Consider the following 24,956-nt stretch of genomic DNA (forward strand, 5'->3'; position numbering starts at 1 on the left):
ACACGTTATGAATACTTGAAATAATACTATATTGGTGAAACGATAGCTTCGGTCGATACTCGATACATCGTGGATATTATGTGCTTTGCAAGATGTACTGCCCGTGAATGTAGCGCGCTGGTCTAATCGGGGACGACTTTTCGACCATGATGGAGCGTGGAACGAATTGGAGCGATTCGTATACGATCATTAGCGAAAGACTCGCGGGATTCTAGTAATGTATGCGATCGAACCGGACATCCGCTTTCGTTCTGCCAGCACTCTCACACTGCCTGTTCCCTTCTCCCATTCGTTCCGCGGCGTGGGACAACGGACAATAATTTAGGCAACGGCGATTAACGCCGATCATCCGAGGGCACCGGCGACAATAATTGAAAATGGCAGTATTCGTTCCGCGTTTAGTCGACGTATCACGGGCGCGCAAGAGGAGCTCGTTTAAAGAGGGATCCTCGCCTTTGTGTGTGCGTTACAATTAAACCGTTTCGCCGTCGGAAAGTAAACAATTACAAAGCGCAGGGGCGCAATGGCCGATTGGACGTTTCCACCGCTCGACGCGCGATCGCAATAAAAATTTCCATCCCCATCAAAGAGCCGACCCCGCCAATCCGAGATTCCTCTTGCGACCCGTGCTCACAACACTCTAAAATGTAATTACAGTAACTTTCAAAGACGCGCGTCTAACGCCAATCAAACCTTCCCGTTTGCCGTCAGAGCTTCTTTCGGCAAGTAGTTTTCGAAATCATTCGCGTGTCTCATTCGCACAGAAAATACGCGCACTTTGCGGACCCGACGGATTCGCGGCCGCAGCCACCCTCGAAGTTCGACGGGCAGTGTCATCGTCTTAAGCTACTTCGTTTCTCTCGCCACGAATTTTATACCAGGAACAACATCGATGCCTGCCGGTGTTTAGAAATTTTTCCTCGAACGCGCAGTTCGCCCGGTGCGGCGCCCCGAATCCATCGGCTCCCGTGGCCCGCGCGGAAAGGGACAAGTAAAGAAATGGAAAGGCCGGCTCTCTCGCCGAATCCGCGGACTAGCGGCCCGATACCCTGGTCCGGCACCCGCGTGTTGGAACGTGGATCGCACGCATCTCCTCCGTGAGCGTTCCCTTTTCGTTTCTGTTCTTCATTTTGTACTAAACGATTCGAGACGACTCGCGCAAGGTACTTTCAAAACGAAACGCCCGTCGGCGTAGCTCCACGTCGACGCACCGTGTACGTGTTTACCTGTGTGCTCGTGATGCGTGTACGCGTGTGTAGAGGGGACGCCCGGTCTCCCTGCCCGGCATATTTAATTTTTCCAGTTACCTCTCTTTCTCTCTCTTTCTCTCTTTTTTTTTCTCTCCCTCCTCAGTGTTTTTCTCCTCTGTTTACTTTCGTTTTCCATCGATATATGCGACCGTATATCGACATACATAATACAATATACCTATTATAAATCGCGCGACGCCGCGACGAGTTCGCGCGCGACAGTGGTCGGTACCGTTTTCCTCTACCACCCCCTAACTCTTCGCGTGGCCGTCGAAATCGCGCCGCTTCGTCGCTTCTGCACGCTGTGTGTTCGTACGTTAACGGTACGCGGCGAGTGAACGTGTATATCGTGTGTACATTTAGATAGTTTCCTTTTCATCCTTCGCTCGCAGCATCGCCACTCCCGCGAATCTCTCCCTCTTTCTCGAGAACAAGTGCCCGCGATTCTGCTTGTACAACGACGTTGTGTGCCAATACGTGTGCGTGCGCGCGCGTGTGTGTAACTCTGTGGGTGTGTGTGTGTGTGTGTGTGGCTTCTTGCATGTACTTCATGAAGATCGATTTACGTCTGTTTATGGTTACCTGTAATTTTTTTTTGTCGATTATGTGTCTTTTTTCCGGTTTTTTTTCTGTTCTGTTCTGCTTGGACTGTTTTTAAATACTATTTCGCTACAAGTGGACTACCATTATGAAACTCTACGCTACTTTGTAATTGTATTGTAATGCTTTGTAATGAACGATTGTACTGTACTGAACGTGCATACTTGAGGTGAGCACACGCAATCTATAAGAGGGTCACGGGTTTTGCGGGCGCGGACCGCGATATTTCCTGCGCAATGTATCTATTTCTTCTTAATCGTTGTTCAACTGAACCACGACGTCCGCGTACTTAAATGGCCCTTGGAACGTTGCAGTATTTTTCTTTCTGTTTAAAACGAAACGACGCTGTGCACAGGAGAAGAGGTGTTTTCTCGATGATTCCGTCGCGCCTGGGTTTGAATTTTATCGGACGAGTGCTTTAATCTAACGAGCCATTAGAATTAATATTGGAGACGCAATTGTCCCCGGATTGATCAAAAGAGAAGCGTAGTATCGCCTTGGGAATTTTCGAATATCATTGCTGAATGCTCGTCGACTTTGTACAGAGGTGTATCCTGCCCGGAGGAAAATAACGAAGCGGTTTCGCGGACGATAACGCGGTGTCCCGTACGCCCACCGCGACCCGCGACCCGTATGTGTCATGTAATGTACCTGTTATAAAATTAATATATGCAACTGTGAGAGAATTCATGTACCTGGCTAAAAGTGTGGCTCTGTATTCAAACGGCTCTCGTTTAATTAGTACTTGTGTGTTTCTCGGTTATGAGTAATAATCATACTTTTAATTAATAACCACTTCGCGTGTTTCCATCTTGTTAAAAATCTTAGACATCAACGTACATTCACTTTTAATAATAAATCGTTATTAGAAACCTATCCTCGTACTTGCTATGCGGTTTAATATAAATTTCATCGTGTTACCGTTTTCACCGATCGTAATCTTCCGTATTCTTTTTCACTCGTCTTTTCTCGTTTTCTTATTAATATTTACAACGACCGTACCTACGAAATCATCTCGATCCCATTTCACGCTCTATTATTCCCGCGGCCGCGCTGATGCCGTTCGCGGAATAGATATAATTGCATCTGTTCTATCTCATTTCTGTCTCTGTTCCTCGCCCCCTCGTCGCTACTTTCATCCCCTTTGCCCCTCTGTCTCGAGAAGAGAGGAACAAGTCAATTTCCGCCGTACGCAACGGGAGTGAGTACGCGCTGTATATCCCTCCGACATCTATTTCGCTAACCGCCTTGACATTGTTCCTTGAACACGCACACGAGAGGATAACACAATGAAATGGCCGGGAAACGGAACGGCAAAAATCGCGGCTGGAGGTCGGGGCGGAGTGGGGAAACATCGATGCGAACGTCTTTGGATTTGAAACGTGAAAGCTGTCCCTCGTCTCGTCCCTCGCGGTGCCCGCCCGAAAGCGCGCGCGATTTAACGACCAAGGCTACCCTTGCGGCGCCGTCTAATTAACCGTTCGAACGACGCGTACAGCTGGCGTGTGTACCCGTCGGCGGTGTCGGTGCCTTTAAATCTCTAAATATCGAGTATCTACATGTACCTGCTACTTAACGATTTAAGTACTCTTAAAGACGAGTGCGTCGTCGTCCCTCGGTCTGCGGTTAAAAAAATATCTCTCGAGGAGCAGCGTTTCACGTGTAGGTCGATGACGGGCGGAAAGGGGCGGATGGATCGGTCGAAACATAAGCGAGAGAAGGAAAGAAAATAAAAGATGTAAAATTGCAGTGAGTGACCTTGTCTATTTTCTATCGATAGAGTTCGAGTCTATATTATTGTTATACTGTATTCACCTATCGTCCGTAAGAATGATGCACCATTCACATGGATCTATGTAAACTTTGCTGCATTGCTATTGCATTTATGTTAATTGATTACGGCTTTCCCGCCTGGTTCTGATTAACTCGCCATCGAGACGATCGATATCTCGCCGCGCGGAGCAGCAGCCCTTACGATACAACCACGATTCGACCGGCGAGCGCGCGCAAGCTGCCGCGGCTGCCTGTGTCGTACGTCGAAACGTAGAACGCGGCTCAGGTCGCGCGAAACGTGTCGTGTTCGCGTCCCGTTTGCGAAACTAAAAAAAAAACAAAAAAAAAAAAAAAGAAGAACGAAAGAAAGCCTGAGAGACCCGCAAAGCGAACTTCTTGTACACAGACGAACATTTTGTACATCGCGTGAGTGAGTATGCTTCTATCGTAAAGGTAACGGACGACACATATTACGTCTAGGGGGGGAACGTGACGCTACGGACAAAACTGATCTATACGCTGGGAGGCGGCTCGAACGCTTTCGTTTTCTTACACTGTGCAAGGTGATTGTCTTTGGGCTTCCTTTTCTTTCGATTTGCGGGTTGGTCAGCTCGTCGAACGATTCTACGACTAGAGAAACTAATAAAAAAAAAAAAAAAGAAAAAGAAAAAAAAGAAGACACACCCTCGTTGACGTAACGTAACGGAACGGAACGGGGGCCGGGTGGGTGGGTGGTTAAAAAAACGTAAAGGATAATCAGAGAATCGTGGGGCGAGTATCGTCGCGACTGCTTCCCTCGTCGATCGCTAGGTACGGACTTCACGGATTTGCTATTGCGATTAAACACGTGGGGAGGGGTGGGGGGTCGTTAAAAGTACAAACTGTAAACAGACAGGCGAACGGACAGACAGACAAACAGACGTGGATCGGAGGCATGTAATACTTAGGCTTACAATACTGTAATGGATAACATTATACACGCATTCTATTTACGACGTTTCCTTCGACACGTATTTCATTCCCGGCTGATCGTTGCTGTTCTCATTGATTCTCACTGGTTAGAGTGTCGCGTACAGCACATTTAAGGACGATGAACCATCAATGAACGATGAAAACGAGTCGGTCAATCGAGCAGCCTTCAAGATACATTTTCTTCCCATTTATTATCTACGATTCGGAATTCGGGGTCTCTCTCTCTCTCTCTCTCTCTCTCACTCTCTCTCGCTCTGTCCCCCTCGCACTCTCCCTTTCTCACTTTCGTTCTGCCTCACACGACATATACCTATTTCTCTCTCGCTCTCTCTCTCTCTAGCTCTCTCTCCGCATACTCGTATTTACAATAATTCGTTACTCTAGTTTGCCATTCGGTTGATCTCCATTCTCCCTTTGCCGACGCGAAACAATTCACTCGCCGTCGTTCTTTTCCATGTATCCTCGAACGCTCCTTCTCCATCGTACGCGGGAAACAGCCGCGCGCGCCCATTAAGCTCCGTTCACACGCTCGCGTCCCTGAAATCCTGTTCGTTATTCCATCGTGTGCCGCGGAACGATAGGCTTCACCGTTTTTAGAGCGAGAGGTGCGGTAAAGGCGCGTGACGCGACGCAGCCGTTGTCGCGCGACCAATACTGCATTGGTGGGAACGCGATTTAAAGCTTAGAATTACGTTCGCACGACGACGACCACGCGTGATACCGATTCAGTTCAAGATACCTGATGTTCGTTGTGACTATGGCAGTATTGTGTGTGTGTGTATATGTGACGGTAGAAACGATCACGAGAAGAAACGTCGACAGCCTGCGCGGCTAGTGTGAACGGAGCTTTAACGATCGCGCGGGTTACGCAACAGTGTGACCACCGTGCATGTACGCACGTATTCCCGTGGACGTTTTACAAATAAATGCGAGTCCGTTAGCGGGGCTCGTGAATCGGTACGCGTATGGGAACCAAAGTGTCTGCGCGGTGGCGGACAATAAATAGGGTATAAAAAAAAGAAACGAGAAGTTGGGGGCAACCGAAGAGAACGATGCGTGTAGTATGAAGAACGATAATACAATGGAATCGACGATCGTAACGACCGATCGTATGAAATTGCCGCGAAAGTGGCGCCCTCGTGTATGTATTTCAACGATACTAGCGAGGCAGACCCGAACGAAATGAAAAATATAATATATATATATATATTTATATATAAGAAAACAACGAACGGCGATTGATTCGATGGCGGCAGGGCTCGTGAAATTCTCGTCTTTCTCTCGCGTCACAATTGTCGTTTCACCCCGCCGAATTCGCAATTTTATTCGCTATTGAATTTGATATTTTTTTTTCTTTACTAGTAAATATAGAATATCGAGTGATTATTCGTAGCGTAATGATAGCGGATAATAAATATAATACAGATCTATAGATAGAGTTTCGGTATGGTACAACTATGATACAAAAGATTTCAAATCTCTCAAACTTTCGCGCTCCGCGGTCAGTCTCTCTCTCTCGCACGCACGCGTCATACGCTCTCTCCCGCTCGCTCGCCCGCCATTTCTCATGGTCGGATTCGTTCGAAGCGAGGCTTGTGCCGGATTAATCGACGCCGACGAGGCTTCACCTGTTCGCGAGCTTGCCTCGGCCGCGGGGGGCAGCCGGGACAGGAACTTCCAAAAAAAAAAAGCTCGCCGGCCGTTGAACACAGTTCCTCTTTGTATCGCGACACTGGCAATCCGACCGGCGACTGACGGCGTTCAGTTCGCACACGCCTTCGCAACACACAGCCACTCACGCTTCAACCGTATTCACTCACGCTTCATCGCACTCTCTCCCGTGTGTCATATATAAGATATTTACCTAGTATACGGCACTCTCTTAAATCACCCTCGCCCCGAAGCAGGGACGTGGGCCACTTGTACATATTCATTAGGAATTTATTTACACGCGTGCTAATTATCCCGCTCGCGACGATCAGCTACGCGTCTTCCACGGTCCCTCGCGATGGCGTTACCGTCGCCCAGCGCTTCCCTGCCGATTATCGCGATCAGCCGTTCGATTATCGGAATTACTTATTGCGATTCTCGAAATCAGTGTCCGGTGCAACGTTCAGTCAGTGGTGGAACGCGCGTTTTAGTGGCACGAGCAGAGAATCGGGAGGAAAGAAAATTGGTAAGTAACGAGTTAATTGAATTAACCTATCGTGTCATTCGGTTTGTTGGTTAAGTTATGCGTCGGGCTACGTCCAGATCGATTCGAATTGCTTGTAGGCTGCGATATTAAGTGGCACTTTTCGCGAATGTAGACGGTCGCGGTGGGGACTCGGCGGCGGAGGATCGTTCGTCGATGAAATTCGTTGTCGGTCGTACGATACGATCGGAATTCTAGAGATTCTCACGCGAGCGGGAGTGCGAAAGGAATAATCGTGGTTAGCAGACGGAATTTCGTCCGGCGTCGCGTGGCACCGTTGCTCGGGGATAGTTAGCACGCTGTTCGCGACATCGCCATCTTGTTCACGTATTTCGAATAAATACCTAGAATTAGCGTAATGATAAGAAGGACAACCAATACGACTACCATTTATAGTAGTGATAATAGTGGGCATACTATAATAGTGTCTAGTAGTAGCGCTTTCTCCGCGTTTCGTCTTTTTCCTCGCCTCTTTGTAAATCTTACTATCTACGTCTTCGTTCTTCATTCTGCGTTTGAATAGTTTAATATGGCGTTGCTGCTCGTGTGCCGTGCGTGTGTCTCTTCTCTCGACGGGTTCGCTCGTCGTTCCTCTCTCGTGCTCTCGCTCCTCTTCCTCGATTTCTTTTTTTTTTAACTTTTTGTTTCCATCCGCTTCTTCCTCCTGGATTTTTAAGCTTTCTCGTTCATTCTCTCGAGGCAGTCCGACCATAAATCGTGCGCGTTTTATTTTCACGATCGAGGGGCGGCCGCGCGCCCGCGGGTGTGCGCGCGTGCCTCAAGAAATTAATTAAACGTAGGATAATCACAGAAAAAGGGGTTTCGACGTATGGGATATACGTTCTCGTCGGCACTGCCATCGCTTCACCGCAGTAACTGCGGCAGGATCGCGCTGATCAGCAGGCTCGCGGTCAGCACCACCACCAGCTGGCTGGGCCAAGTGTGAACCCGGCTGGAACTCGCCCCGTTGTAGGTCAATTCTTCGTTCTTCACCACTTCGTTCGGGTGGTCCGAATATTCCTCTGTTGGCAAAAGGAGAATTCATTATTAAGTAGCTGCGGGTTCATTATAGAGAGATCTCTTAAATTAGGGATTGCTCAGGGATCTAACGAGATCATTGATTTGCTTCGGTTACGTGTAGATCCGATGCAGATTTCCATGACTCAAACTGCGTAAAAACTAACGCGGTTTTCAATTTACTGGAATAAACTATCCGGCGGATTCGAGAGGAAGTGATTCACAGAAGCCCCAATTCGATTCCACCCACAGTGTGACGCGTAATGAATAAAAGTATGAAAACTGGAGTCTAAAACTCGTAGCTTATTATATCTTAAAATACTAATTAAGGAACGTAGATTTTAATACCAACCACAATTTTTACTGAATTTTTTAATTTGTTGTAAAAAACGAGGCTTGAAGTTTATTCCAATTTCCAGTGCATTTCATTAAGCACGTGATATTTGTCGAATGTTCATCTTGATTAATTTGATTTTTATAAGTTACGTTTAGTATTATAATATCTTCCAAGCTGCCGAAATTTTTTTGGTAATATCAACAATTTTTTCCCAATTTTGTACGTTGAGTGTTTATTATCTTTGATTTAAGTTTTTAAAAAAAGTACTCAAAAGTACCTCCGTCATTTTTTGTACATTAATCGGGGGCCTATAGATTTTATCATTCGAAAAAGCGAAATGAAACTTTGGGAGCGACTTCGATACCACCGGAAAGTCGAATGATTATTACCAGAGGGCGAAAGAGGGCAGGGCTGCTCGAGTAATTTCAATTCGACAGCTTGGGAACACGAGTTCCCTGTCGCACCGCTATCCACCGCGGTAGCCTCGTTAATGGCCGTGCCCGGCCGATCGGCGAGATGCAAATGCGAGCATCCGCGGTGCATTTCGAAGTCGAATTATCGTAGGTGTCGGCATAAGAAGGGCGAGAGGCCCGGCCCGGCGAGCCGCGGGACGACAGATGGTTGTCGGGAGATCGTCGAATTCAATTCTCCTTTTCGTTCCACTGTTCTCCATCTGGCACGCGCGTTAACGAGCTGCCCCTTCGTCTATTAAAATTCCTCTATTTGGCATTCTATCGTTCGCGTCGACACTGGCAATCTATCGGCTACCCAACTTTTTCCCGTTCGGAATCGAGAACGAATTGAGATATCGCCAATCTATCCAATATCCAATTACAATTGAATTCCAATACCGGCGATACGCTCCCCTATTTTCGACTCGGCGCACGGTTTCCTTTCCCACTGTAAAAGTGAGTAGCAATTTTTTGGATCGCAACGACACCGACGCGACGCGCGCGTTTCGTCCCCCGTGTCTCCCGAGGCTTCACGCGCGGCGAGCCGATGCACGGACGTTTTTTAATAATCACTCTTTCTCGTGTAATTTTGCTCGGGCAGCCGAGCCGCGGCCGTAATAAGTAGAACAAGACACCGGGGAGGGGCGATAAAATTTTAAGCCTCATTAAAATTTATTTGCTCGTTATTTACTTTATCTGACTTAATGCGACCGAGCGATAAGCGGAATGAATTACGTAAAATGATTGTTCGTCACGCAATGGACCGTTGGCGTTCAACTACGTAACGGTAATTTAATGACCGAAGGGCAGATCGGGGCTCGGTGCTCCTTACCTCGTCTAACTGCGAGGTAGGCACCGGGGGAGCGAAAGAGGAGAGATCCGCGCGACTATGCGACCCGTCTCGAAAAGGAGAAATATCAATTACGCGGCGCTAATAACGAACTCCGTCGCAACCCGGCAATTCTCCCTACGAACGAAAGATTTACATAAGATAACGAGCAGTAAAGTCGTCGGGGGACGAGTGGTTTATCTTAATTTTATGCAACAGTAATTTCGGTACAAAGTAATAATTACCAGTCCCGCCAAAAAGGAAGGGACGATTAAAGACACCTTAAACTAAGCGCGGCGCAATCCCAAACGCGAGGTAGCAGCCTGCTACCTGGTCGGGGGGACTTGATCCCCGCGATACGCTTAGCGAGAACTCCTTTGCCTGCATCATTCCGGCCGTCGCCGGCTCCGATTTCTCTCATTACCGAGGCTTCCGTTATCAATAATTAAACCAAACGTCGGACCAAAGCAACAATTGCCCGCGAAAGCGATCGGCTATCATTACCGACAGTCATAGCGACCCCATAGATCAGGCCTGTCCAACTTTTGCTCTTGCCTTCGAAGAGCAACCGCGGGTGGTTGCGAGCGAAGGCCAGAGCGACGGTTCTGCCCCACCACGAGGATCTTTCGCTGTTGAGGGGCGCGAGGGGCCTGGCTCGCTGCATTCGAGAGCGAAGAGCCAACTCGCAGTTGCTCGTGCGAGCAAATCCCTGGACAGGCCTGCCATAGAGTAACGGGTTAATTAGCATCGGCCCGTATATTCGAATTTCGACAAGCGGTTCGATTTCGTTCCACAAAAGTCCATTGACGGAGATAGCGCTCGGAAGAGGCATCGAGGGACAGCACCGTAGCTTTAATTTGCGTTAATCGACGGCCTCCCACGGTCCCCCGATTGATATCGAGGTAATCGTCCATAGAATATCTTCAGCGACTCGTTTCTCAGTAGGCCACGCTTATCGCCGAATGACTCTACAACTCCCACATCCCCAATTCTCGTAATTCCACAGGATCCCACCGTGTTGCAATCAATACCGTGGGGATCATCGTCAGTGGAGAGACTGTTGGTCGGCGTAGTGGTTACTACGAACACCTAGATACCCGTTTCTCAGAAACGACCGACGGAGGTCGTTAGTAACTCTTCTGCTCCTACAGAGCCGGTACGCGTAGCTCGGCTAGAGCCCTCCTATTCGACAATTAATATCGACGCTATCGTCGCGGGGGGAAAATCCGTCGGCCGAGATAATGGTCGCGAGGGGCATCGAGAAACTCGTTTCGCGGCTGAAGGGAGCAGGTGGCAAGTTGTATACGTACTGTTCTTCTTCTTCTGGCCGATCGAGGTCTTGGGCGGCAAGGAAGACGGCGGTCCATTGTGAATCGGAGGCTGATGCGGATGCACGGGGTAGATAGCCGGAGGGGGCACGTGGGGCAGGGTCGGCGCCGCCGTGGCCGGTTGATGATGATCGTGATGATGATGAATGCTGCCCCCTGGGTAGAATCGATCTCCGCCCTTGAGGACGCTCGGTGGTGGCGGGGGTGGCATGCCAGCGGCACCTCCACCCAAAACGGCGGTGCTGGTCGAGCTGCTGCTTGGCACGGTGCTGCTGGTCACGGATGCGGCTGCAAACACACGGGCACGGGGATTAGAATGGACAGAAATTAGATGGGCACGGAGATTAGAGTATTAGAGGCTCTCTTCTCCGCGTAGAATGACAATGAATGTCGCGCGACACAGGTATACCAGAGGGGGGCTAACTCTTGGACGAAGCTGAGCAGGTAGACGGGACATTATTTCCCAAGATCGATATTGAACAACCTAACTAAAATTCCGTAGCATACCGTAAAATGGGGGAGCATTGGCAGGTTTTTCATACGATTTGTTATATAAGGTAAAAATTAAAATGTTTACGGTTGCTTTAAGTATCCTATAATAACATTGCATGTTTCGTGATTGTACTACAAGTGTTAAAATGCATACAATTTTAGTCAGTTTCTTCTTTAATACATGTTAAATACCAGCCGGTGCGGGGTAACATTGGCGCATCATATAAATAGCAGTAACAGGTTAAGGTTTACTACTCTGAAGTCAGTAAAGACTGGTTCAGACACGTAGTTTAGTAGATTAGCAAATAATTTAATCATTTTTCGTGTGTGGATATTAAAATTTAGTCGAGTAGTTTAATAAAACAATCGTAAATTACTAAATCACTCGCTACTCGACTAAATTACTGGACCTGTCGGTTCCAACCTTTAGATACATTCACACTTAAATTTGTTTAATTTATTGTATTTTTTACATCTCAACTAAAATCTAATCGTCATCCAGACAGACTGGATATTCATAAGAAATTGTTTCGGTTCCTCGATTACAAGTTCCGCAGACCCACTGACGACACGTTATGCATTGCACCCAGTCAGGTCCTTAAAGTAGTTGGATGCCCCACACGCTTGGTACAAGAACGTTTCAAATGGTTTTGAATAGTACCTCTACTTATATTATATTTTTTACTAGCTTGCTGTTGAGACATTCCAGTTCTAACATCAGCTAAAGCTTTATCGAGATCGGAATCTATAAATGCTTTATACTTCCTCTTCCCGGTAGTCGCTGTATAAGATCTAGGCATTTTTGCGATCTAATGTTATTAATAATATAATGTATAACGTGACAAAGTTATCTATTTGACGGGCGATTATTGGATATCTAACCGCAAACGTTGAAACAACTGAGTACCTAAAATCTCGATCTCGAATGCGACTTTATATGTTCATGCGTATAGGTGCCAATGTTATCCCCTGCTGACAATGTTCCCCCATTTTCCGGTATCTTCCTACACCAAACCACGTAGCTACAAAGCTCGTCAACGTTTCCATGTCTCCTCTCAACGAGACGAACGCCACGGATGGCAACTGGGCTTCAATCTGAGCGCGCAATCTTGCCTGGATTTTTTACGCCACGTCCGCGAGTCGCCCGCAATTTCCAGCGGCTCTCGATTACTGTTGTTACGCGGAACAACGACGTCCACCGCGGCGCGGTTTCACTCGGATGATTTAGGATCGCGCCACGCCGCGCGATTCCGATTTCACCGTGCACCGTTCCCTCGGTTTTGCGTAATTTCCAGCACGGCCCAGAGCCCGGCGGATCGCGTGGACGCGCCCCCGTCGACGTCCAGCCGTAAACGTGCCCGTGAAATCGCCATCGATTTCAATTACCCGCGCGCACAGAGAGGCAACGGGCGCGCCCCGGCATTTTAAAGCGGCCCTCGAATCGAAATAGACCGACCCCGCTATGATTGCGCCCGTTAAATTTTATTTAATCGCCACCGACGGCTGCGTGCACGATCATCCTACATAATAATAGGATCGTTACAGTTATAACCGTAAACGCCGGGTAAAAACTCGATACGAGGAGTTCGCGATCGCGACGCGCCCAATGTGGCAAAAACCCTATGAGAACGAGGGGGCTGCTGCTTCCGCGTTACATAAGAATGATTTCTATAGAAGACGCGTTAAATCGTCCACGGATAATGTCTCCGTATTAGGCGATGCGAGCCAGCTGGTCGCGAAACTTCTACGCGTATTAGTGGATTAATTCAGTCCTCGAGTTTTAATCAGTAATCGAGGCGGTGGGCAAAGTAAAACGTTCTTCCAGCTACCATCTAAAATCCTTCAACCACTGAGGCCAGAGGGGGTTCGATTTATCGCAGCGTCAGGTCGAAATTCATTCCCTCGAGCAAGCAACGGGTATGTACCGCCTTCCACTGCACGGGTAGAATAAAATCGGGAATTAATTCCCCATTTTCACTGGCTAATTGCCCGCGCGAACGTCTTTCACCGGTAGCCCCGCGGCAAGGGGGAAGGCCTGAAATTTTCCGCGAGATTAACATTTCTCGCGGTTCGCAGCCGGCGCGATAGCAATCGTAGGCAGCGGCGGTCGCTGGCGCTCGCGTGGACCGCGGGTAACAGAAACCGCCGAGGCGGCTGGGATTTCGAGGCCGAGTCCCGTGGAATCTTGAATGCCCGACACGCCGAAGAGTTCAGAGTTCTCGGGCAGCGAAATAGCTAGTCATTACGGCGCATGAATCGTCTGTGGCGAGTGTCGGCGGGGCTGGTGGTAGCGCGGGGCCGAGGAAGTGGCGGGGGTGGTGTCGGGAGGAGGATGGTTGGAACGAATTGGGGAGAGGAGAGGCCGAGGCTAGAATGAAATAGTGGAATTTATTGCGCTCTGGGACAGTGTTGGTCCCCTAACCGCAACAAATGGTGCACGGTAAGAATTATAATTGATAGGGATTATTTAAGAGGGGGCAGGACGGCGGTAGGGAGGGGGGGGAGGAGCAGGGGCGGGAGGTTGTTGTTCAAAGAACGACAGAGGAGCCATTGCGCTAGGCCGTTATGAATGTCGCTTCTCATTCGAATTGATCGCGGGGATAATGAATTTACGGTGCGGCGGTTTCTCGATTCACCGTTTCCTCAGCTTCGGCGGCACGACTTGCGCGAGACTGACGCGAAACCGTGAAACACCGTAAACGTGATTTACACGCGAAATGAAAAGGCGGTGCGCCCTCCTCGCGGACGCGGCTATAATTTCGGATTATGATAATCGCGGTGTGTTAGGATAAGGGTCGTACGCGACTCCTCCAAGGGAAACACTGTGGTCTTCGTTCGGGACGGTTTAGGTTCCCGTCGTTTCAACAATTTTTTCACTCTTCTTCCTCCGTCGTTACACGAAACGTCTAACGTTGCTACTGACTTAGCGTTAGCTATTCGTCGCTCACTGGAGGCACTTGGAAGTGCTCAGTTTTCACGATCGTCCAATATCAGCTGGGAATCCACCTGGAAGCTAAGCTAAGCTATGCTATGGTATGCTACGTTTTAAAAAAAAACAGCTTCAATACATCCTTTTCCACCAGAAGCTGTGCTATGCCTTGCTATGTTTCCGAAAAATCGCTCACGGGGCAAATCTTGTGCTACGTCGAGCTAACCTGAAAAAAGATAGCCCAGAAACGTAGCTTTTCGTGGGAAAGGATGTATCGAAGCTGTGTTTTTAAAACACAGCATAGCATGGCACAGCTTAGCTTAGCTTTTGGTGGAAACGATTGCATAAGCATGTATCGAAGCTAATTTTTTAAAACGTCGCATAGCATAGCTTAACTTAGCTTAGCTTCCAGGTGGATTTCCAGGTTCGAATCGCGACCTTCATCTCGCATTCAGTATCAGAGTTGAATTCAGTAGGTACTCACAGTTGTTGCGTGACGTCGCAGATGACGACGAGCTGTCGGCATCGTTGCCGCAGCACACTTTGAACACAACCTTCATGTTGTTGCTGGTGCACCTTCCGCCGATGCGTTTATGAAGATCGTCCTCGGACGAGGTGCTGATGAAGTAGTAATCGTGTCCCGGGAGGAACTCCAGCCCTCCTGGTTGCGGTGTGAACGGCCTGAAGGTGATGGTGAAGTACAGCGTCTTGTGGGGCTTGTCGCAGACCGCTATCACCCGCGGATTCGGATTCGTTATCCGACATGTCTCGTACTCCTCCTTCGACACCTAGGGAAACGCACGGTATGCCATGTAAACGCCTCACGCCAATCGATTCGCGACACTTCCGCTTTGTCACGAGCGAGTCCTCCCTGCAGGGTATTTTCTTCGCTTCGAGCCAGGCGCACTGTACGTCTACAGCAGCTAAATAGTGCGCCGCGCAGCCCGACAAAGGGGCATTTAATCGTTGATTGACTACTGTGAAGGAAAGTTCTTCTACATGGGTCGTTCAGCCATGGAAACGACTGATTTTTATTTCCCAGGCTTAAGATTCCCTATCAAGGGCATAAGAAACTATCTATCGTCCATGACGATCGTTGCAATCGAGAGGCTACCGAAAGGAGGGGTAACAGTGGAACGTCCAGGCGGTGATTAGATCTTAGGGTTGATTCGTAGCCGGTGCTTGCGTCTGCTATATCGAAATTCTCGATAAAAGGGGGAATAAGGGGAACTTTTGGCGACGCCGGCAACAATTTGATTTATGGAACGCCGAGTGCTTTTCGCCCTCGACGTTTAAACGTAGCTGCGCGGCTCGAGTTCCTATTATTTCAGGAATGTAGGGTAACGATGCTCCGTTCTGAATAGTTTTTTTTTCGGGCGGGGTGAAACGGCTCGCCGCGTAGCCCCTCGAGGGCAAAGCGGCGTCAAAAGTTGGCTACGAGACGGAAGTCGTTCTTGGGGGTCTGAGCGAGTTAACGAACGAGTTTCGAGTAGCAACAGCTGTCTAAACATCACCGGAACACCCTTTGACAATTTTTTTTTTATTTCGTATAATGGGCCCCGGCAGTCGCGCAACTCGATTTATCTGTCGATCCGTGCACGTGTAAAAATGGGGGCGGAAGCGGGGTAGCTCGTGACAAAGTTTTACCGGAAGCTGAGTAGAAGAATCTAACCCGCTGGGAGTTGCGATGCTGCACTTACGTTGTAAATGATGTACTTCTCCGCCTCGTCGTCATACGTCCCTGGCTGGTACACAGGACATATTATGTTCACCTGATCGTACTCGAACGCCGCGTTGTTTTTGTTCACGTCTATTATGTGGTCCGTGTTGTCTATTCGAAATCTGCAACAGAGAGAAGCGCGTCTGTTAAGAGCACACCGCGTGCAAGTGGGCGTAGTAATTCGAAATTGAAAGGGGGTTGAAGGAATAGCTCGCGGAGCAACATGCATCGCTGCTGAAATTAATTCACGGGCATCAACGCGGGCATTAACGACCAGGTCTCGTTCTCCGCGGGACATCACCAAGAGGGTACAATGGGTCTGACCGTTTCCGCGTATCGGTCGCTCGGAATCCAGGCTATCCGTGAAGGACTCGCGATATTCGGACGCCCCCGACAGGTACACGCAGGGAGTACAAGGTTCCCCTGGGGTTCGTCGGTAGCCAGGTCAGGAAAGGGAGAAAAAGAAACGACACGGGCTCGCCCTCGTAGGCACCCAATGTCAGATAGGCAGGCGCCCATGGTGTCGGGACCCCACGTAAGTGTACATACAGCCTTTACGCGTATGCGCACACATGTACGCATGCAGGTGGGCCCGTATGTACAGCCTCGGCTGTATTATGTAGCGGGGCTGGATACTTGGCGAGGATGGAACGAAAGGTCGGCGAATGAGTAGAAAGGAAGGTAAAGAAGAAGAAGCACGAAGAAGCAGTAGAAGAAGAAGAGGAAGAAGAAGAAGAAGAAGGTGGAGAAGGTGGAGGACGGTTCCTATATAACCGGTTCTTTCCAACGGCGTTCACACACGCCAATACACGTCTCCTCCACGTTGCGCGGTGTACAGTAACGTCTCCTGCTGTTCACACCGCCCTATTTCGGGGTCTACGAATCGGCGCAGGGACTATTTTCTTGCCTTCCCGCGGCAGCTCTCCACTTGTTTCGCCCTCCGTATTTATTTTCCTTTCCCCGACCACGTACGTCGGGGTACGCGGCCGCGAGTATATTTGTTCTACGTTACATAAATTAGGTACACGGCCGCGTGATGGCCGCGTGTCCGCGGGAATGTTAAGGCACCGTTGAAATACGGTTTCCCTGTTTTCTTAACGCCCGAACGGACGTGCCCGTTCCTTTTCGCAACGCTCAATTTAATTTCAGCGCGAAGATCTCACGGACAAGGCTCCCTCGCGTCTTATAGGCTGCTTATCGTTCTGCAATCGCGTCGCTTGAGCATACAAGTGCGATAGGGAGGGTCATCGATGGTAAATTCGCGGGAAAATATCGATCCTCCGATATGCATATCCTTGGAGGCGGGAAGACGACGCCTTGCCACGGTTTAGAATATTTAGATACTTGTTTTTCTTTATTTCGTTCTTCTTGCACTTACAGGCCTACAATATGGAACAGTAGTAGGTATCCAGCGAGTCTTAAACTTTAAGGGTACCCTCCGGTCAAAACACTTGAAAAATACGCGATTTTCAGGAATTAAAAAAAATGAAACTGAACGACATACAGTAAAAATGCTTTTTGGACTTTATTACTTCATATTTGAAGAGTAAACAAAGAAATTATTGGTTGAATTTTATCAATTTTTGCTTTAGATATACAACATTCATTGTACCACTGTAGAAATTAGAGCTCTTGACGGGCGCCACTATAAAAAGTTTAATTATGAACCGATTTCAAAAACTCTTTCGGTATTCTATTCATAATTAGACAAGCTACCGCCATATCCGCAAAGAGTAATTTTGGATCGCCCATTTTTTTTTTATGGACAGATTCATGCGTAGAAAATTGCTGTTTTGCAACATTGTGTTTAAACACGTGCTAAAAATCGCCGGATTGTTTGTTTGCAATGAAGACGGATAAGGCGATAACCATTCACATAGATTTTAAGAATATTTTTAGTTTTCTTATTTCAGACGATCAGAAGTTCTGGTGGCGCCCAAGAGCTCCAATTTCTACAGTGGTACAATGAATGCTGTATATCTAATGCAAAAATTGCTAAAATTCAAACAGTAATTTGTTTGTTTGCTCTGCAAGTATGTAGTACTGATAATGTCCAAAAAACTTTTTTACTTATGTCGTTCAGTTCCTTTTTGTTTAATTCATAACAAACACGTATTTTTCAAGCGTTTTGACCGCAGGGTACCCCTAATGCCCAGGTGTTCGAATTCCCCCAAGTAGGCGCCTAATACCTAGGATCTAGGATCCATTGAAATTTCATACCCAGAAACCTAGAACCCAGAGGTCTCGGTCATAGAGACCGACAACTGGGAGGTATAGGACTTAGGCGCCCAAAACTCGAAGCTCCAGGAACCCAAAGAAAGCCTCCTCGTCTCCATCGGTCTATTCTATTTCACTTCATGCATACCTACACACGTTATTCTCACAACACGTGCCGCGACCACGCAGCCAAGATGCAGAGAGGCTGGCCCGAAGTGTACCCGGCCATGCCTGGAGCCCGTAAAGCCCTCCGTGGCGGTAAAACGCGGGCGTCGAAAACGCGTCCCGACGTTTCGGAGCATTAACGGACAATCTCGTAAGTGGGCGTGTAAGGGCTCGAAAATTGGAAGGTAGGCCGGGCCTCGACCAAATTAACGTTTGGCGATAATATCCGCTCTCTCTCGGTGCCCCCATGTCGGCTCGTCGGGCCTCGGTACCCACCCTAAGCGCGCGCAACCAACGCCAACAACCTCGGGAACCGAGGCACGCGGCACACAACCATGCAGAGCGGAACGAGCGTGTATCCTCGTGTGCACGCGGGCTCCGCCCGCGTGTGTGCCCGCCGCGCGTGGGTGTATGGGACATTTCAGTCGTTGCCTGGCCATTCACGAATTTATTAGACACCGTATACGTACGATCGTGGCCCGAATTACTCGCGATAAAAGCACGGCGTGGCTCCTTTTGGTACTTCGGACCGGGCAGCTCCGTTTCCACGGAGGTTGATGTACCGTGGCCTGTCTTGTTCCCCGGTCGTCGACGCGTTAATGGCAGCGATGCACGGTGAATTGTGATGTATAAATTCGCCGGAGGTTTCGTTTTGAAGGAAAAGATTCCCTTTGAGCCTCTGCCCCTCTCCTCCCCGGGGCTCGTCGAGCAGGCGAGATAAGCGTGTACAGTGGGAGGCGGTGATGGAAATTTAAATATCCGAGAGGTCAGAAATCTGACGATCGCGACTCGTTCTATGTACTTTTTTTTTATCGCGCAACGTCGTCGGGATCTGTGGCAGCCAGGCATCAAGGCTGGCGTCTCTGATTGTTGCACTGCATCGGCCGAGCATCGCTACCATTAATTCCATTCACGAGTGAAACTCTTCAGAGACGATCATCGAATTTCAACCTTGTAAAAACTTGCTACGGTACGCAGGCTCTCGCAACAGCTCTGTAGCATACTGATCACACCCAGCACGCATCCACCTCTCTCTCTCTCTCTCTTTCTCCCTCTGTCGTCTATTTGTTATTTTAATCCCCGGTCTTGAATTATGCCCGATGAAAGCCTGTTATTGCATGTTACGGTACTTAGAACGCGATCCTTTTAACCGTAGGACGAGCGTTTCGGTGCTCGTCGGCGCTGGTACAGCGCGCGCGTATAAAGGCTGTCTTGTATTACGATCGTCGACGTGTTATTGGTAGCCTCGATGTGTGATTTAAAGGTTTCCCCGGCGGGAACGGTGTCATTTGCATATACCTACGTATTCGTAGGATCTCTCGGAGGACCCTCGGCGTATTAATGCGATACGTTGCCTTGGTTCTTAACAGTTCTTTTCTGGCCTTAGGTAAATACTCGGCATGAATATGTATGGCGAGACTTCGGTGACCCCTTCGAACCTGAAACCTGCGCGCATGTGACTATCGAGGGCTCACTTAGCCAGGCTCCTCGCCTATCCGACGTCGAGGGGCTATAATACCGCGGAGAAACATTCGCCAAGTGTCCATCGAGTCGCGCGCATTCGTTTTGGAGCCCCCCAATCTTCTTCTCGACAATCCACCACTTTTTATTGGCAATCTCGGTCTGGCTTACTTTTACGAGTGCGCCGCGCCGGGGCGTTCGCGCCCCGTTCATTCGTAATTTCCGTGTGAAACGTATAAATACGAGTATCGCGGCTCCCTTTCGGCCGATCGTGTCGACGTCGCTAATTGCTCCGCTGGCAACCGGTGCCCTGCGAAATCCGCGAGCGTCGGCGAAATTATTCGACGGGTCCAATAACTGCGCGACATATCCTACCCCCTAACCGTCTTCATTAATTTCCACTACTGTCCGGTCCACACCAATCAACTACCAAATAAAACCCATACAAGGGTCTCCGCCTAATTGGAACAGCGAAAAAGTGGGCGTGCTCGAACCGGGAGGGGGGGACCTCCATCGTTTCGGGACCCCTGGAAATTCCTGTCGATCGGTCTGGCGAGGCCAATTTTATACGTCAGTCCTGTCCTTTGCCTCGAACATCGGGACCGAAGAACCCTTTTGCTGTATCGTCGACTGATTTTTCAGCGATGAAGGGGGTGGAGACAAGGGGCTTCAGAATTTCACGAACGCTTTTCATGTATTGTAATACCTCTGTAACTAACACCGGTATATCGAGATTTTGGATTTCAAACTCTAGGTGGTGATCTCATGAGACAAGTTTCATGATATATTTTCAAAAATCTCGTCTCTCTCGACTGTTTCTATTACTTACATTTAATTATTGCTGAGAATTTTACCTCGCGATAGAAAAGTCTCGCGTGAAATCACATCGTGGATTCGCACCTTATCGTTCTTCTGGTCGACGAAGAAAACATTTCCCAATTAAGGGGGTATTCTACCCAAAAATTCTATTTTATTTTGTTTGATTTTCAAATATTTTAGGGTTTCGAAAATATGTCTAAAATATTAAGGTGAAATTCGAAAAACTCTCAGAGTTATAGGGGCTTAAGGCCGCAGCGTGGCCGGTAGTCGTTCCCCCCACCCTTGTATCTAAAGAGGCTATGACTGCCAGCAGAGAAAAGAGAGCTGCCCAACATAATTTTTTTGAAGCTGAGGAAGGTTTATTCTACGGTCCTAGTATACCAGATTAGGGATAAGTTACAGAAATTAGTTGTTATCTACCGCAACTTCAGTCGTATAGGTCGTACTGCATGAAAAACTTTAAACGCGTTTTTCTCGAAACAATTTTTTTAGATCGGGCGCACATTTTTCTCAAAAACTACTGGACCGATTGGGCTAAAATTTGACACACATTCAACGCGAATGTGTACCTATAGCCGGAACTAGAATTATATCAATAGTTTTAATACAACCTCTCCCACACCTTGTTTTAGCTCATGAAAAGTCGAAAAATTCAAATATAAATTTTTAAACAGCTGCGATTTCGGTAACAATCTCCGGACTGGGTTACATCTAGTTCGGGCGATAACTACACTCATATAGATTAAAAAAATCGTTGGTACTTTCGTTTCAGATGACTAGGACAGGCGCAATTCGTGCGCCCGATAGGGCCGGTTTTTTAATGACATGACCTGCGCTTCGGCGTGTAACTTGTACAAATTTCAATATACCGCATTCCAAAAATTTGTGCTGATAGTTCAAACACTACTAAACATGTGTGCAAAACTCCTGCCCTGTAGGTGCGACAGGTTTTCCAGAATTAATTTCCAAATATCACCTTTAAAAACGAGTGTCTAGACTAGAATACCCCCTTAAGCGAGATTACTATCAGCCTGATTACCGTCGTTCTTTCGCGTGGTTCGCGGTATTCAAGGAGCGAGGTAGCAATGGAAACCGCGGGCGATCTTCGTGCGAAACGACACGGTCCATACCGCGGAGGGGCTCCGCTTAATCATCGATCCCTGACCTTCGTTTCGCCGCGTTAAGGGAGCGATCCGTCCGCGCGCGTATCCTCGCAGAACGGATAGGCACGGAGCAACGCGTTTCAAAGCGTTCAACGTCGTTCCGCGGACGACGCCGACGGGACAAAGGCTCGGTGAGAAATGCGGAGGAGAAACTGTGCTCTCGCGGGCCGGCAGGAAGAGGAACCGAGACGGGGGAGGGCGATACAAGGGTGGAGGGCACGATGGAGAGAGCGAGAAGGGCGCAGGGACAAAAAGGGAAGAGAGACGGGCAGAGAAAGCAGCGGCAAGCTTATGCACTAACTATAAGTGGGATATTCTGGCAGGAATATCAAAGCTGGTACTGCGTCAAAGAGGGCGAACGGAGGGAGAAAAAGAGAGGAAGAGAGCGGCGCGCGAGGGCGAGGGAAAGCAGAAAGAAAGTAAAAGCAAAAGGACGCCGCGCGGATGGATCCTTGAACGTTACCAGCTTCGGGACCATCGTTTGACTCTTTCATTCATCATGTTCGTTCCTTAGACAACCATTGTGCCCGTATAATGCATATTTCTCTCCCCCTCTTCCGTCTATTCTATTTGGCCGCTGACGAGACCCGCCGTTGTAATGCCCGTCGAGAATTAGTATTGAGAATTTACGGCGTGACTGAGACTGGAACTCGCATGAATTATTTAAAACAGCCGATGGTTCGTTAAAGCGATTCTCGATTTTCGGTTCCGACGCTCCTTCGTCCTTTCGGCCCGGCTCCACGGAGGAGGACCCCCCCCTCTCTCTCTCTCTCTCTCTCTCTCGTAATTATGATAATCCGCGGGCGTTAGTCACGGTAGCGTATCGAGCGACACCGGAATGGGCAAAGTGTTGTCCCTGATTCGTGGCCACGATGGGAATGTTAATTCCTTATGTAAATTCGCGTAATAACGCGGCGATACGGGGATCCTCGGACGCGTTTCTCGAAAGGCGTTACGTGCCGGTCTCCCTTTTGCACCTGCTTGCCCCCGTGGTTTCCGGGGCGCCCGGTGATTTTATATTTTACGCCGCGCGACGCTGGCCCTTTGTTCCACCCGTGCCTACGACCGTCAGTATTCGACGCGAAACGGGGCGCGACTGTAGATTGTTCGGCGTCATTATTCTTATGGGCGTAGATTTAACGAGCCTGAATGGACACTATTAACGTCGGCTGGCTGATTTCCTGGATTCAGAGTGCGGTACCCCTAAAATCGTTGTTTCCGAGTCCCCGCGCCGAGCGTCGGGTTAATTGAGAATGGTAATCAACTCTGAAAAACTTTGCGGCTGAAACTGTGCTCAGTCTAACTTCTGCTTCTTATCAAAAAACAGATTCAAAGAACTCGCACAGCGAATCTTACATCCGCAATTTGTGTACTCCCTCGTTCTCGACCGAGCAGCGGAAAGCTTCTTACCCTGACCCACGATTTGCCAGTACTAAATGGTACCTACTTCACCACCCGCCGTAGGAGATCCACAAGAATCTCCGCGGCAACCCAATGGCTCGTTGAAGATTTTCAGGAAACCTTGGGCGAGCCTTTTTAAATCGCCTTAATTCAATTACTCTCGACGGGCCAGCTCCGAAACTCTAAAAGGAACCGGAGGACAGGAGTTTGCCAGTAAACGAGGGTTATAAAGAGGACTGAAAGTAGCCCGGGATTGCTTTTGACGTAACTTACACTGGCACCGGGAATATAAAAGAGCCGACTGTCCCGTACACGATTCCGTAAATCTATTTCTATCGCCACGCGACATTTTTGCCGAAACTCGGTTCCGTTGGTCGGTGGCGGGCCAACTTCCCCCGTTGAACTTTTAAATTATTTATAAAAGACGGCGACGACGCGTTCCCGCGGCTTTCCGTACCGTGACGGATACCACGACCTCGTGCCGTATTTATAATAACTTCCTGCAAGATGGTCCGCTGTGCACGGCGGCAGTCGGCCCATTTAATGCACGACATTAATGCGTTATGTAAAAGCGTGCGCGGGTGATCCTCTTGTCGTCTCGGCGGTCGTCGCCTTGGTCGTCTTGGCCGCCGTCTACGTCGCCTGACGGCGCGGCGGCGTCTTTTCGTCTGCCGGTGCCATTAGGACGCGGAGCCGGCGTTATTATTAGTTAACTTCAAATATTTATTGTATTCTTCCTCCCGGCATCTGTTCTCTCTCCTGCGAACGAATCTGTCTCGCGTTCGGGCTATTCTCGTATCCTGAACGCCCAGCGCACAGACTTCCTGCTACTCTCTTGTTGCACTTTCTGCCGCGTGTTTTCTGCATAACGGAGCGTCAGTGGCGGGATGAATGCGTCGATGCGGAGGGTGGGAATTGTTTTGCAATTGCCTCTGTTTCAAATGTCTTCGAGGCCTGCCTTGAAGGGGAAGGAAATGGAAGTGGAAAGGGACAAGGGAGGATGGGGTGATCGTAGAAGAAACTTGAACCGTCTGTTTCTCGCTGAGCTGTGGGGAAAAAGTTTGGCACTCTAACTACGCTAATCTACCGCGAGCTTTTCTGTAACGTCGATGATCAGTCGGATTTACGAGCTCGAGGGGAGGTCAGGGGAGAAACGCTGTTCTCGAATATGGAAGATGAGAGAAAGTTAAATGGCGCCTGATAATATCCTCCCTCGGGGGCAAACTTTTGTTTCTGTTTCCACTGCCGATAGGATACTTGGTGCCGTCAAGGATCTTTCGGATACCAACGCTCAGTTTTCATTTCCATTTCGCGTGGTTGGTTGATTCGCGCAATTTTATAAGAGAGGATTAACGACGATCGAGAGGGTTCCGCGTCGGGGGAGAAGGACGGATCGATTTCTGCCGCTTTCTCGAAAAATCGAACGGATCCGCTTGTGGTTGCCGAATGTGGTGTGCTTCCACTCACGCGATCGAATCTGTTGGCGATTTCGTTTCGCAGTGAGTTCAAGCTTAGCTCGAATTTTTGTCGCGCTGTTACAGTGATGGACGCGCCAGGTAGGATCATAATTAAATCGTGATATTTTCATCGCGCTGAACTTCAAAGAAACCATAGTATTTATAAAAATCATAAAATTCGGTAAGGAAAATACAGGTCCGTCAGAATGTCTCGTGGTTGGGAAATTCACTGTTTCGCGAGTATAAATCTCTGGGAAAATATACCGCCATCGCGTGGTTTATGGATTTCAAAGAGGGAACAAAGTGATCATCGTCAACGGGAGCATTCGTGAAATTTACGACGTTCTTCGCGACGCTGGAATATGTTAGCCGCGATCCTC

The 24,956-nt window shown here is 48.8% G+C and overlaps 2 protein-coding genes across 2 annotated transcripts in view; one reads left to right on the top strand and one right to left on the bottom strand.

Annotated features, from left to right (window-relative positions):
- Positions 1-1,776: 1,776 nt before the first annotated feature.
- Ephrin (ephrin) overlaps positions 1,777-24,956 on the bottom strand; it is a 52,757-nt gene continuing 29,577 nt past the window's right edge. Inside the window, exons 2-5 of the mRNA XM_076820621.1 lie at positions 15,874-16,015; positions 14,658-14,961; positions 10,735-11,040; positions 1,777-7,811 (exon numbers count right to left, since the gene is read on the bottom strand). Coding sequence (XP_076676736.1) covers positions 7,654-7,811; positions 10,735-11,040; positions 14,658-14,961; positions 15,874-16,015 — 910 coding nt within the window. The 3' untranslated portion in view covers positions 1,777-7,653. The remainder of the gene's footprint in view (positions 7,812-10,734; positions 11,041-14,657; positions 14,962-15,873; positions 16,016-24,956) is intronic.
- The window catches only part of LOC143373398 (uncharacterized), a 163,943-nt gene continuing 145,406 nt past the window's right edge, over positions 6,420-24,956 (top strand). Inside the window, exon 1 of the transcript XR_013086458.1 lies at positions 6,420-6,771. The gene's annotated coding sequence lies outside the window, so the exon portion shown is untranslated. The remainder of the gene's footprint in view (positions 6,772-24,956) is intronic.

Source organism: Andrena cerasifolii, chromosome 9 (assembly GCF_050908995.1).
Source record: "Andrena cerasifolii isolate SP2316 chromosome 9, iyAndCera1_principal, whole genome shotgun sequence".
Classification (NCBI taxonomy): domain Eukaryota; kingdom Metazoa; phylum Arthropoda; class Insecta; order Hymenoptera; family Andrenidae; genus Andrena; species Andrena cerasifolii.